The sequence below is a fragment of the Pavona decussata genome, unplaced genomic scaffold (genome assembly GCF_977016875.1).
Source record: "Pavona decussata unplaced genomic scaffold, jaPavDecu1.1 SCAFFOLD_87, whole genome shotgun sequence".
NCBI lineage: Eukaryota > Metazoa > Cnidaria > Anthozoa > Scleractinia > Agariciidae > Pavona > Pavona decussata.
The window spans coordinates 2,903,606-2,917,075 of record NW_028145504.1 but is presented as its reverse complement, the minus strand read 5'-3'; the positions used below and the strand labels follow the sequence as shown (position 1 = coordinate 2,917,075).

At 38.9% G+C, this 13,470-nt stretch overlaps 1 protein-coding gene across 1 annotated transcript; it reads right to left on the bottom strand.

Moving 5' to 3' along the window:
- Positions 1-2,936: 2,936 nt before the first annotated feature.
- LOC146474789 (uncharacterized) lies at positions 2,937-11,802 on the bottom strand. The gene is made up of 4 exons (XM_085116529.1): positions 10,942-11,802; positions 6,123-6,306; positions 3,897-4,116; positions 2,937-3,240 (listed from the first exon to the last, which is right to left on the bottom strand). The coding sequence occupies exons 1-4, from the start codon at positions 11,482-11,484 to the stop codon at positions 3,000-3,002; spliced, it is 1,188 nt and encodes a 395-aa protein (XP_084972655.1). The 5' UTR covers positions 11,485-11,802; the 3' UTR covers positions 2,937-2,999.
- Positions 11,803-13,470: the final 1,668 nt, after the last annotated feature.

The following is a 13,470-nucleotide window of genomic DNA, read 5'->3' as shown; positions in this document are numbered from 1 at the left end:
TCGCTGTAAAGATTTGCTATAACTATAAGAAACGAATTAAGTAAACGAATTAAGTAAACTCATTAGCTCTCGAGTCCTGCGTGATAACGACTACACCACAGGCAATTAAACCATTTCATACACTTGATTTCCTGTGGTGTAGTGGTCATCGCGCCTGTCTTGAAGCCAGGGCCCAGTTGTTCGAAGCCCCATTAAGCTAATCCTGGATTAACGTGATCTTTGATTCGGGTTTAATAACTAATCGATAAAGATTCTTCCAAAAGAGTTTTGACCGTCAGTTTTGACTTGAGCTTTTCTTTGCCTTTAGCTTGAAATTAGGCTTTGAAATCACTTTTAAAGAGCGAGATGAAAACCTCCATTAATTATAAATCGCAGATTAGCGTTAATTGGCTTTCGAACAACCCGCCCTTGAGGGAGACTAGGTTCGAGCCTCGCCGGAGGAACCGTATTTTCACATAGTATGATGTATATTAATTTTATGCCTTATTTTAATAATGATACACGCTGTTCTTTCAGGAAGGCCGTTGCGATACCTGAGGTAATGCCATGCCAACTGCTAAGCATGTCTGCAAAGATGGAAATAAATGAAGTGACGAAATCGTTTCAAATCTATTAGGAAGGTTAACTTGTCAAGGGCACTCAACGAACATTTAAGCAAAATACTTAACTTACTGTGTCTTTTGTGTTTGCAAACATTTTTCCGGCGTTTTAAAGGCATGTTTGTGCATTAGGTAACATAGTTTGAAGTGTTCGGATGCTTTAGCTTAAAATTAAAGTTGCAGAAAGTTTCAGGGAACAACTAACAACTGAATCCAAATTTCTCAGGCGATTAAGGTTTTCCGAGCAGATATCTACCGAGATGAATTGTTAGGTGTTCCTTACTTGTTATCAAAATCGACTTTTTTTGTTCAAAAACCATGAGACAGAAGGCGGACATACGACCTAAAATTGACGAGAATTCAATGCGCCCAGGGTGCCGTTAGTTCATTCTGCCTCTCAGAAGTATGAACACACTGAGTAACGTCACGCTGCCAATCTCCTTTTGACAATTTTATGGCATGTTTTTGACAGGGCTTTCTAATGGCTTCAGTTTTAACTGTCCTGGTCGCTATGGCGAACGTGAAAATCACACAGTTCCTGTATTTTCAATGGCCATTTGAAACTGGAGCCGGGACCAACAAGTGGTCAAAAAGACGTCATAAATTTGTCAAACTAATTAAGAACTTGCAGGGTGGCATCGCCATAACACTTAGCACCAAAGAAATAGAACCGAGAGTGAAGGCTCCGTTTTCAGTAGCAACATGTGTTCCCCTGGAAATAAACAATTGAGAGGTTCTATCTATCACAGATTTTTACAATAACTGGCAAAATTCCGGCGCTTTGATTGGCTTGTAGCTATTGTCTATAAAGTCGCCGTTACACGTTGAAACTTTTAGCCGAAGCTTGTGTACAACGGCGTAGCAAAACAAGTTTCAGCAGGCGTTGTACCATGTAACAAGGTCGGTTTCGCGGAACTTTTTCGAACTTCCGTTGCGAGACAAGTTTCACGAAAAGTAGAACGGCTTTCTACTTGTGCAACGGCTCGCAACGGTCGCAAGGGTGAAAAAACAAGAGTTCCACCGTGTAACACCACTTCGTACCGTGTTTCGCAGCGCCGTTGCACACAAGTTTCAGCTAAAAGTTTCAATGTATAATGACAGCTTAAGAGGACAGATAAAAATGACGTCAGATTTGACGCACACTCTCTCTTAACCTCATTCCCAGGGTTTTCTCTCTTCCTTGGTCGACAAAGGACCCTTCAAGAGACAGAAACCTGGGTACGTGTTTCAACAAAAAATAAAGCCAATTTCGCTCGTACTTTTTCCATGTTTTAAGATGAGAAAAATTAATTGCCAATAACGAAGTTGTTTTTTAGCAATTATTTTTTTCTCCTGTTCGTATTAGCAAGGTGTTCACTTGTTGGTAAAAACTGGTACCAGCTATTTAAAACAATGGAAGGAGCAAAGTGAATGCGCCCTTCTGAAAGACAGGAAGCTATCCGATTATTGACGGTTAAGTTACAGCAAAGCTTTATTGGAATTCTTTAGATAGGAACACTACTACAGATAATAATATTCTCGTTTTCGGTATTTTCTTTTCTTTCGATATTTTCTGCGCGAACGCCCTCTCCAAAGGCAGGGTTTTGGTGAGATTTATATCCAGAGCCTCTTTCTGTTTGTCCAGCGTTCAGCCGAGAAACAACGAGAAACGAAAAACGCTGCCCAAGTGGAGCAAGTAACGTGGGCTCTGTCTTTCTTGGCCGTAATAAAATTGTCTTAATGCGAAAATTTGAGATTTTGTTTTCGCCAATCGATATGTTGACGATGAACCGTGCGAGATCACCTTGAAAACCAAAGACCGATAATAATAAAAATGGCAATCACGACATATGCTCTGTAATCTCGCCATCTTGGTCGAGGACCATCAACAGCTGCAATAAAATATTACAAGGTTTTGCGCAGACACAAAAGGCTATTGCTTTGTTTATGAAAATGTCATAAAATGTTATTAAAAATAAGACTATTGGCATCATGTTTAGTTCTGTTCTTCCTGGTGGGCAGCTGTAGTGGTACGAAATATATGACCAGCTCTTCAATGAAACAATCCATCGCGGGCACAGGAAAAAAAAACGAATAAGTGACTGAGCTTTTATTGTTTATGCTAGATGAGCGTCCACAATTGATTTTCTGACCTATGGATGATCCCCGGTTATGATTATGTTTGCTCCAATCAACCTCGATCAAAGGTAAAGCGTTAACTTACAATTTTTGGCCTCCTTAAGGCAAGGTTTTCATGACAGATCTTTTATACTTAAATTTTGTAGATGTTTGTTTGGCGTTGGCAATTTAGGCCGAGAAAAGCATTTACTAAACTGAGGAACGCTAATTAATTTGAGAACATTACTCAAGACATTATCAACGTTTTATTCGTGCATATAGCTTCCACAGTTTAAATCTGATTTAGAATTTCAGTTTTTTGTTCTTGTCTTCTTTCTTTTCCCTTCTTGTTTCTGCCTCCTTGCCGGACGTTTCAGCGTCAATCGACTTTGACTCTTCATCGTCAATCGACTTTGACTCTTCATCGTCAATCGACTTTGACTCTTCGTCGTCAATCGACTGTGACTCTTTATCGTCAATCGACTGTGACTCTTCTGTGGTGAGTTCCGTGGAATCTCTCATGCAAACTTTGCGTCCGAAGAACCTGAAGACAAACAACAAACCAGAAAGACTTCAAATGAGTAGTTGTATAATTATAAAGATATTGGGACATTTGGTAGTTGCTACCTCGGGGGGATGGGGGAGGGGAGTACACAGGAATATTAGTGTAGACGTGGTGCGAATGAGGTCACGTAGTTAAACCAACAAAAGAAATCTTCTATTAGAATAAAACTGGACCCCAGAAAAGTCCAACGGCCAGAATTCGAACCTAACCCCAAAAATTTAATTGTTCTTCTTATGTATAAAACCTAAACAATAAAAGCCCCTTCTTAACCCTTATCCTCTCAAAAATGTCCACCAGTAAAAAATGTAACTCAAAAAAGGTTTTCAGTCGCGCATTTCAAACATAAAAATGAGTGAATGAACATGATTTAGGAGCCGACCTGTACAAACCCAACGAATACAGTACTGGCCTCTTTTTAAGTCGTTCAATTTGTCTGGAGTAACCTTTCGCGAACTGAATGAGAAAGTCTCAAAGTGCTAACGTATGTGGCTTAATCGACTGTACTAGCCTAGGTCTTGCACAAGAATGATCGGATTTACAATTTGCCATCCCTTAGAAGCATTGTTTCATCACTTTGATCATTAAACGTTCATCAACAAATAACTAACAAAACTAACATTAGACCAGCCTCCTACCCAACAGTCCTGCAGGACAATCCTTTCTTGCAGACGTTGGATGGATCTTCACTACGTCTGAACAAACCAACATCAAACATGCTGCGAATGGCGTTACCACATGTGGCTCCCTCATCCAGCTTGGCCATACACACCCCACTGAAGCGACTGATGTCAGACTGCTCTTGGCAACTCAGCTCTTCTTTGGAATGACATTCCCTGTCTTCGTCACAGAACGTACCTACAGAGAGAAATATTTTCTTAGGGGTGGTGGTCTTCAATCTGTCCTGGTTTGGTCATCTTGAAGCAAGAGAGGATAAACCCTGCTGATAGTTCCTGTCATTGCTAATTCCCTGCACACCTCACTCTTTTAACCTTCTTCGGTGGTTTATGTCGTTAAGCATAATTTTTTTGGGAGGTTTTCTAACCCTGGGAGCAAATTAAATTTTTTGTGGTTTTCCTCAGGTTGGTGAACGGTACATCATGGCAAACGTAGTACAGTGGAACCTCGATTTAACGAATTGCCAAGGGACTAGGGAAATGGGTCTTTATATCAAGGGTTCCAGATATCGAGGTTCTGTTCCATACATTTTAAAAAGCCGGGCCTTATACCGAGGTCTTCCTTTTATGGAGAGGTTCGTTAAATCGAGGGTCCTCTGTAACATGACGTGCAATGAAAAGAAGTGGTTGCACAGGGTGTACTTTTCGGTTGTCCTGTAAACAATCCGAATGCCTTTAAGGACCGCAGAGCCGGGGGGGGCTGGGGCTTCAGGCCAATTAAATTACTGTTTTACTGCTTTTATAGATATGCGATAATTAATGAAGACTTTCGCCAGTGAGCGTTGTGGTACGTGGTAAATTGATTTCTCTCATGTAGGACATGCAATATGGCGGCCCTTCTTAGGACATGGTTTCTATGTTTCCTCTTAAAGAAAGAAAAGAGCTCCTGGAAGATTTGAGGTTGGAACTGGAACACCTTTCTTTCCTGTGACTCCTGAGCAAGTGTATCGAAGAATCTACTTTGAACCACTTACTAGATTTAATAGTCTCGTCCATTGAAGAACGTCTGGATCAGCCTATAGTTTCAAAGCATATTCCAATATGGAGTCTTTTCTAATAGGCACTTTGAGCTCGCAAGACGTATCCTCACAAATGGACATGAACGAAAATTATGCTGACGATGTAAGAACTGGTATCTTTTTTCCCAACTCGAAATTTTGAAAGTGTTGATCAAGGATGAGCAGATTAATTGCTCTGCAGATGTTATGAAGGCGGTTAAGAGTCTTACTGATAATAACAGACACATGATAACTGAGGTTATTATTATTATTTGTAAACTCCTGTTGGTAAATCCTGCCACAAGTGCTACAGGTGAACGGTCGTTTTCCATGGCAAGAATAGTGAAAACGTGTTTGCGTGCTAACATGTAACACCAACGTTTTAATAATGTAGCTCTATTGCATACTCACAAGGCGAGAACAGATAAAATTCGGCTTCTAGATGTAGCGAATGAATTTGCCCAGCGAAATGAAAACCGTTTTCGCAACTTTGGTAAATTTACTTATTTAGATTTGTCAACGTGGTAAAAAGTAATTATTGGGATTTTCCTTGTGTTTAATGCTTTGTTATTTTAGTTCAAATTTGGTGTTTATTAGCCTGACAAATAATAAAATAATTCACTGTGTCTGCTATATTGGGATGTATTTTTAGCCATTCTAGAAGCATTTAAAAGCGCTAAAAATGCCTTCACCATTTTATTTACCCCCCCCCCCCCCCCTATCGCAAAAATATTGCGCGGTCCCTGGCCTTACCTATAAACTATTTAATTATTAGACTCGATGAGAAGTAAATACGTCTATAGAAATGATGTTGAGGTAAGAACCTCATTCAACAAGTTTTTGACCTTTTGTCCACGACAAAAAATAGTTAAAATCGTCCTTAAAAGGGGTCTCGGATGACATCACTTTTAGTTCGTTTTGTAGTTCGTTAGCAAAACTCGCGCCACTTTCTCATCTAATCAGCAACAAAAACGAAACCAATCGTGACGTGCTCGCACGCGCCGGTTATATGTATTTGCTTCAGTTCTGATTGGTTCATTGCAACGTTTGCGTCTGTTGTAGTTGACGAGAGTAATTACTTGGTTTTTATTTTTACAGCACTCAAATGAAAGCGGTTCTATTGTACAGCGGCAATAATCAGATGTGACACCCCTTGATATCACACATGTATAAAAAGCGATTGTCAAACCTAGACTTCCTTCCTCAGAATTTGCAAAACAGCGGCCCCAGGTGCATTTGTATTTCCCGCCCTTGCTGTCGCACTGTCCCTTCTGTGTGCAGGTTGCCCCAGGGTCCAAAAGCTTCTTGCAGACGTTAAAAAACGCGTCACAGTACATTCCTGTTTCCTTGCAATCTTTGGCTGTGCTGCATTTCTGAAATATGCAGACATACAAATCAACTTTCAGCTATTAAAGTATGAATTTTTGCGAACCAAAGAAAGATTGCTAAGTTGGATCGGTTTGCATAGCACACTAGAGGGACGTCTTATCCAGGACATGTTGATCACAATAAATAGTTGCTTCCAGGAGAGGGCACCGACCCCCATTGCAAACTTACTCAAAATAAAGGACACAAAATATAACTTAAGGGGGCCACAAACATGCTCTTATTGCAAAAAATAAGAAGTACCAAGCATGGTCCTAGGTCTTTTCGGTACTTCGCTGTCAGAGACATGGAATGCGCTGCCGGACTTGATTCGCGCCATCGCCGGCACAAGCGAATTTCTAAGAAGTATTCGCCATGCAGCATTTTTTGTAATTATCGTTGTTAGCTCTTGAAATTGTAAATTTTAATTTGTAATTACACATGTATTGATACATGAATGATTAGATTTCCTAGATATTTTAGATTTTTAAATTTTTAGATTTTAGATTGTTAGCTAATTTTTATGTTTCTTTTTGTTTTTGTAATGATTTTTGTTTATTGGTGGGCTTCCTGTAAAGTAGCTCTTCGCTAAGTGGTGTGTCACGTAAAATAAAGTTCCAAGTTCCAAGTTCCAAAGACGGACAGCCTCTCCCGTTCTAGTAAATTTAAAACCTCTTTGCAATTATCTATTGTATCACTAAACGAAAGAGTTGTTCCTTACGTCGTCGATATCATTAATAGCCCTGTGCACGTTAGGACCATTTTTTTTATCGGTATCTATACTCTCACTCGATTGAGCCAAATGAAGGAGCTCCTGAGTTCCGAGGTTCACGCCTCAGCCCCTTTCCCCTTGTTGAATAGCACAGTAAGAAGGTTGCTTCCACATTGAAATTTAATGCAACGTTTCTAGTAAAACATACTAGATTACATTTTTATTGGGGATGAATTGGCCATTCCCTGTCCAAACCCACTATTATTTTAGAACTTTATAGTTTGACGTCATTGCCCTGTATCTGCCGGAAACCCCCACAGACTCTTCGGACCAGAAAATCTCACAACTTTTTCAACGTTGCTAGCTTTCAAAGTTATTAAAAATAGAATTTATCGTAATGAACATTGTGCACATAAAACAGTTTTTCGATCCCGAAATGTTACGAAACATTTCGAGAAAACGCACGTCAGGAAGTATACGGCACAGATCGTTACCATAGTTACAAGCTCTTCCAAACATGTATCAGTTATCAAACAATTCAACTTGATATTTGTTTTGGATGGTCACTACTCAATTTATAGCTTATCATAGTGCCAAATGTAAGAGATCGATGATCCGCTCCTGAATGTATATTAAACCGGGGGATTGGGGAGAAATGACGGCGAGAACAGTCTACAAAAAACCTTTACATATTGAGCAGCTTTTAGGTTTGGTGTCAGGCCGTTTCGAACTTCATTCTGACACCAACTCACGGTTATATAAATTATACTTTTTCTGCTCTCAAAATTTTTATGATATGTTGCTTGTGTTACAGATATTTTTGTCATGGTTAAAAAAAGTCATAATTTGGACTTAAAAATTATTTTAAATCTAGCAGATTATTTTGCAGGTACCGGTCAAAACGTCAGTATCACCTAAACGTAGTTACTAAAACAAGGAATGACCTAAAATGATCTAAAATGACCTAAAATGACCTAAAATGATCTGAAATGACCTAAAATGACCTAATATGAATCTAAAATGACATGAAATAACATAAAATGATCTAAAATGACCTAAAATGACCTAACATGATCTAAAATGATTTTATTTTTTTAATTTTATTACAAAGACTAGTGAGCAGCACAACAGAACACTTCTTGTAGTTTATTTCCGACGCGTTTCGTCTCTACCGGAGACTTCTTCAGGGAAACTCCCGATAATTACTGTATTACAACCGCGGCTTTGATTGATGCAAAGTGTCTAGTTTTTCCCCAGCAACGTGGTTTTGATTGGTGCGAAGTTCCAAGTTTCGCCAGGCAACGTGATTTTGATTGGTACGAAGGGCCTAGTTTTTTCCCAGGAATGCGGTTTTGATTGGTACGAAGCGAAGTTCTATGTTTCGCCCAGCAACGCGGTTTTGATTGATGCAGCTATTTTATATGGAACTGGCACAGAGTTATCTTTTATTCGTACGCTACCCTTAACTTGTTAACTGCGTGTTTATTTAAGGAAATAGGCCTTATCACGGTTTTCGGCGCCATTTTGACGAGTAGGCAAACAGGCTTGAAAACTGAACAGTGTTTTTATGGAAATCCACCTTGTACTTTAGAATTTTAAGCTTTTATCGTTTTAGATATGTATGTAGTAAGTAGCTATATGATTTTAGCTGGTGTATATCCTATTTATTTTCTAATTCATTAGTTATCTTATTTAATTATTTAGACACGACCCCACAAGCGAAGCGTCGCTTTAATACTTATCGTGTATAAATAAAGATTATTGATTGATTGGTTATTGATTGATTCGATGTCAAATAATTTTGATAAAACATCGCTTCTAAAAAATTCATGAATTGGAAACTTTTAGCACTAGAAAGAGGATTAAGAAAAAAAATTGGAGGGACGTAGCTGTGCCAGAAAGCGTCCAGTCGTGTTTTGAATTTTTCATACATTTGTCTGCATAGCGAACCAGCCGTGAACTGCAACTAAAAATAGTTTGCGGGAAAAAATACCGTAAACCGTGATAAGGCCTATTGATGCACAGATATGCCTTTACATTGTTTACAAAAGCGTTTTATCAGTGTTTACACAAGTATTTAGCCTTGTCGCGTGGCTTTAAATGTGCGACCGGAAAACGAACCCGAAAAAAATTGGTCAGTGCCGATATTTTTGGGTCTTTCAGACCGACCAAAAAAAAAGGAGATTCGCTCTAGTGCGGTTTGTTTACGCAACTTTAGAGAGATTAAGCATCACGTTTACGGCAAACGGCAGACGGCAGAAATGACCACGTGACCATGTTTATCCTTCGCTTACCGCTCGCTATTTTCAGTTTCTCAGAAAAATTGAGTGTTTTTGCGTTAGAATTAAAGGCCAGAATTATCTTGTACTATTTTCATCTACGTACTCATATTTTCAAGAAAGCATAAAACGCGAATCTCACGTTTGCCGTTTGCCGTAAACGTGGTGCTTAATCTCTCTTTTGTCATCGAATTAGCTTACGTGCAACCATCGGCACTTTTCGAGTCTTCTTCTGACTTTCCGGCAGTTGACAGCAACTTCCTGGTATCAGCCTTTACTTTGATAAGCACTCAGTTCTGTAATTCTGTAATTTTATCTTGGTTTCACTTCATTTAGATCATTTAAGAATATTTCAGATTTATTTTAGATCATTTTAGGTCATTTTAGGCCATTTTAGATCATTTTAGATCATTTTAGGTCATTTTAGATCATTTTAGGTCATTTTAGGTCATTTTAGATCATTTTAGGTCATTCCTTGTTTTAGTAGCTACGATCACCTAAAGATCAAATCAGATCTTACGCTTGACATCTTATGCTATTCATCACTAAGAAAATCTTTTTTTTCCTAATTCTTTATCTTTATTGTCTTTCAGTTTTGAAACTAGAAATACGTGACTCGCAAAACCTCGCGAAGCTGGGTGGAAAGCCCTCTTTACTCGTATTGTAGCATCAAATGAGGAGATTAAAAGGGGCAAAGCATTTTCTTATTGATGAGCATGGTCTTTTCGTATTTCCACAGACTAGTTTGCGGTTGAAAATCTATTTCTGACGCGACGTAATGTACAACGGGCGTGCAGCGCTGTCGCGTTCGATGAATTTATTTCCCACGTAAAATTATTTTACCGCGGCCACAAAACGTGTAATTTCTTCAGTGCAATCTTTCACAAAAAGGATTTCTAAAAGAAAGGGAAAATATTCTGGAGAGATAGTTCTGTATCCAGTGAATATTGATGAACATTGCAGTTAATATTAAATCCTGCACGCATATTTTTCCCGATGTATGCAAATTTTGCTCCACACGACGGCAGACAGTCTGACATCATTCATACTTTGTCTTTCACTGTTGCTAGGCAACAGTGCGGACATCTTCACGATATAAATATATCTATATATTAATATAGTTTCAACTCGAATTCGCGCGGCTTAGCTCCGCTCGGGCCGACAAATTAATTAGCCTCGCTTCGCGAGTAATTAATTGTAACATTTTAGCCTTGGGAATTTTTATTTATATAACTAAAACATTCTGTAGTAACAAGATGCAAATAAACATTGGATAACCTGTAACAAACACAGAGAGCTACTGAAATATAATGCACGTTGGTGGAGCGCAATCTTCTGAAAGTTTTACATTAATTCCATTATCTAAACATATGTAAAGACTACATCATGAACACGCATCAATTTGTATCGTCAAATTGTATAATTCTTGCAAAATTACAGCTTCGTTGTTTTGGATACTTATTCAGTCGAATAATTTCCAACAAATATAGACAGTTTCACCAATGTTCGTGCTCTTTGTATCAATAAAGAAAATGTTCGGCGATAATACACGTACAATGGCTAATTTATCGAAATTTAACATCCATTCCACGCCCGTATTTAACATCTAAGGAAATAAAAAACCGAGTAAAAAACCTTCAACAATGACTTACCTCTCCCTTAGCATCATTGAAGACTGCAGGCCCTAACGGTCCAAGCTCAAACTCCACAAAAGGAATCTTGATTTTCCCATCTTTACCCTTCAGAAGTTTATTTTTATCCAGGGTGGTGAGTTGCTTGAAAACTTTGGACACAACTCGTGGCGAGGTCTTGTTGTCCGTGGAAACAGTCTCTGAAGTAACAGTGTATGTCTTGAACGGACCACGAGTAGAGTTCTTCACTTTTGTTGTGGTTTTCAGGTTTTTCAGTTTAGATTTATCGCCTGGGACGAAGTCACTCAGGCCCATTGGCTGTTTTCCCGTAAAGAGATCATCCAGACGTTCCTTCATGTTCGACAAGAGGCCAAAATCAGGAACGGGAATGCGAATAGCGAATCCAGGAAAGAAATTCCTGACTTCTGGTTCGTCATCGGAATCAAGCTGCTCCTCCCTTTTTTTCTTCTCCTCCTTTTTTAGTTCGTGCTTTTTAGACTTTTTGGCGTCGATTTGCAGCGTGGCTAAAGCCAACAGAACAAGCAAAACTGATATCTTGTTCATGTTAGCGGAGAAATTCGACTTTCCAGCCTTTGAAGTCAAGACAATGATATTCAGTTTCTCTCACGTTGTTTATCAAAGAATCTAACTAAAGGTCCACACGTTGGCTAATGCAATTTGTTATAACAAGGTTAATTATTAATTTGTTGAGATAATAACGCAGGAATTATCGCTAATGGAAAGCTTCCTTTGTCTTATCGATGGGCTTAAGTGCTTAATTACTGGCAGGTTCTAATGACTCTTGCGTTGCGGTCATGTGCGTTGCAGTATTTCTACTGCCGTTGCAGTGAACTACTGCCAAACGTAGATTTTGAAGGGATTTGAGACGCACTGAATCTGAATTTACCTGGAAAGAGCTATGTTGCTTTGGCTTGAGATTGAGATTTAGACAAAATAAGCGTAAACATAATCTTGTCATCTTCCACAAATAAAAGTGACCTGAACTATGGCATCTATTAACCCTTTTAGAAGTCGGTCAGATGGTAATTCTGGGTAAGATGCCACGTTAATCGGATACATGTGTGAAACAGACATCAACGAATATTCTAAGTGAATCAACCATATTTTCAAAAGGATCGCTGTAAAGATTTGCTATATCTATAAGGAACGAATTAAGTAAACGTATAATCATAAGCAAGATACACTGAACAAAGTGTGAAAATAATGTGGTTTCCCAATTTAAGGACTGAAACTCATTAGCTCTCGAGTCCTGCGTGATAACGGCTACACCACAGGCAATGAGACCATTTCATACACTTGTTTTCCTGTGGTGTATTGGTCATCGCGCCTGCCTTGAAGCCAGGGCCAAGTTGTTCGAAGCCCGATTATGCTAATCCTGGATTAACGTGAACTTAGATTCGGGTTTAATAACTTATCGATAAAGATTCTTCCAAAAGAGTTTTGACCGTCAGTTTTGACTTAGGCTTTTCTTTGCCTTTAACTTGAAATTAGGCTTTGAAATCACTTTTAGCGAGCGAGATGAAAACCTCCATTAATTATAAATCGCAGATTAGCGTTAATTGGCTTTCGAACAACCCGCCCCTGAGGAAGACTAGGTTCTAGCCTCGCCGGAGGAACCATATTTTCACATAGTATGATATATCTTAATTTTATGCCTTATCTTAATAATGATACACGCTGCTCTCTCAGGAAGGCCGTTGCGATACTTGAGGTAATGCCATGCAAACTGCCAAGCATGTCTGCAAAGATGGAAATAAATAAACTGACGAAATCGTTTCAAATCTATTACGAAGGTTAACTTGTGAAGGCACCCAACGAACATTTAAGCAAAATACTTAGCTTACTGTGTCTTTTGTGTTTGCAAACATTTTTCCGGCGTTTTAAAGGCATATTTGCGCATTAGGTAACATAGTTTGAAGTGTTCGGATGCTTTAGCTTAAAAATTAAAGTTGCAGAAAATTTTAGGGAACAACTAACAACTGAATCCAAATTTCTCAGGCGATTAAGGCTTTCCGAGCAGATATCCACCGAGATGAATAGTTGGGTGTTCCTCACTTGTTATCAGAATCGACTTTTTATGTTCAAAAACCATGAGAGAGAAAGAAGACATACGACCTAAAATTGACGAGAATTCAATTTGTTTAGTGTGCCATGAGCTCATTCTGCTTCTCAGAAGTATTAACACACTGAGTAACGTCACGCTGCCACTCTCCTTTTCACAATTTTGTGGCATTTTTTTGAAAGGGCTTTCTAATGGCTTCAGTTTGAACTGTCCTGGTTGCTATGGCGAACGCGAAAATCGCACAGTTCATGTATTTTTAATGGCCATTTGAAACTGGAGCCGGGACCAACAAGTGGTCAAAAAGACGTCATAAATTTGTCAAACTAATTAAGAGCTTGTAGGGTGGCATCGCCATAAGGCTTGGCACCATAGAAATGGAACCGAGAGTGAAGGCTCCGTTTTCATCAGCAACATGCGTTCGCTTGGAAATGAACAATTAAGAGGTTCTACCTATCACAGATTTTTAC

What these genes read in the sequence shown, in the direction of transcription:
- LOC146474789 (XM_085116529.1), bottom strand. Translation starts at nt 11,484, where the DNA reads ATGAACAAGATATCAGTTTTGCTTGTTCTGTTGGCTTTAGCCACGCTG. An exon ending in TTCTGAGGAAGGAAGTCTAG is followed by an intron (nt 4,117 to 6,122) that starts GTTTGACAATCG and finishes TTCTCTCTGTAG; the next exon opens with GTACGTTCTGTGACGAAGAC. An exon ending in TTGTCCTGCAGGACTGTTGG is followed by an intron (nt 3,241 to 3,896) that starts GTAGGAGGCTGG and finishes GTTTGTCTTCAG; the next exon opens with GTTCTTCGGACGCAAAGTTT.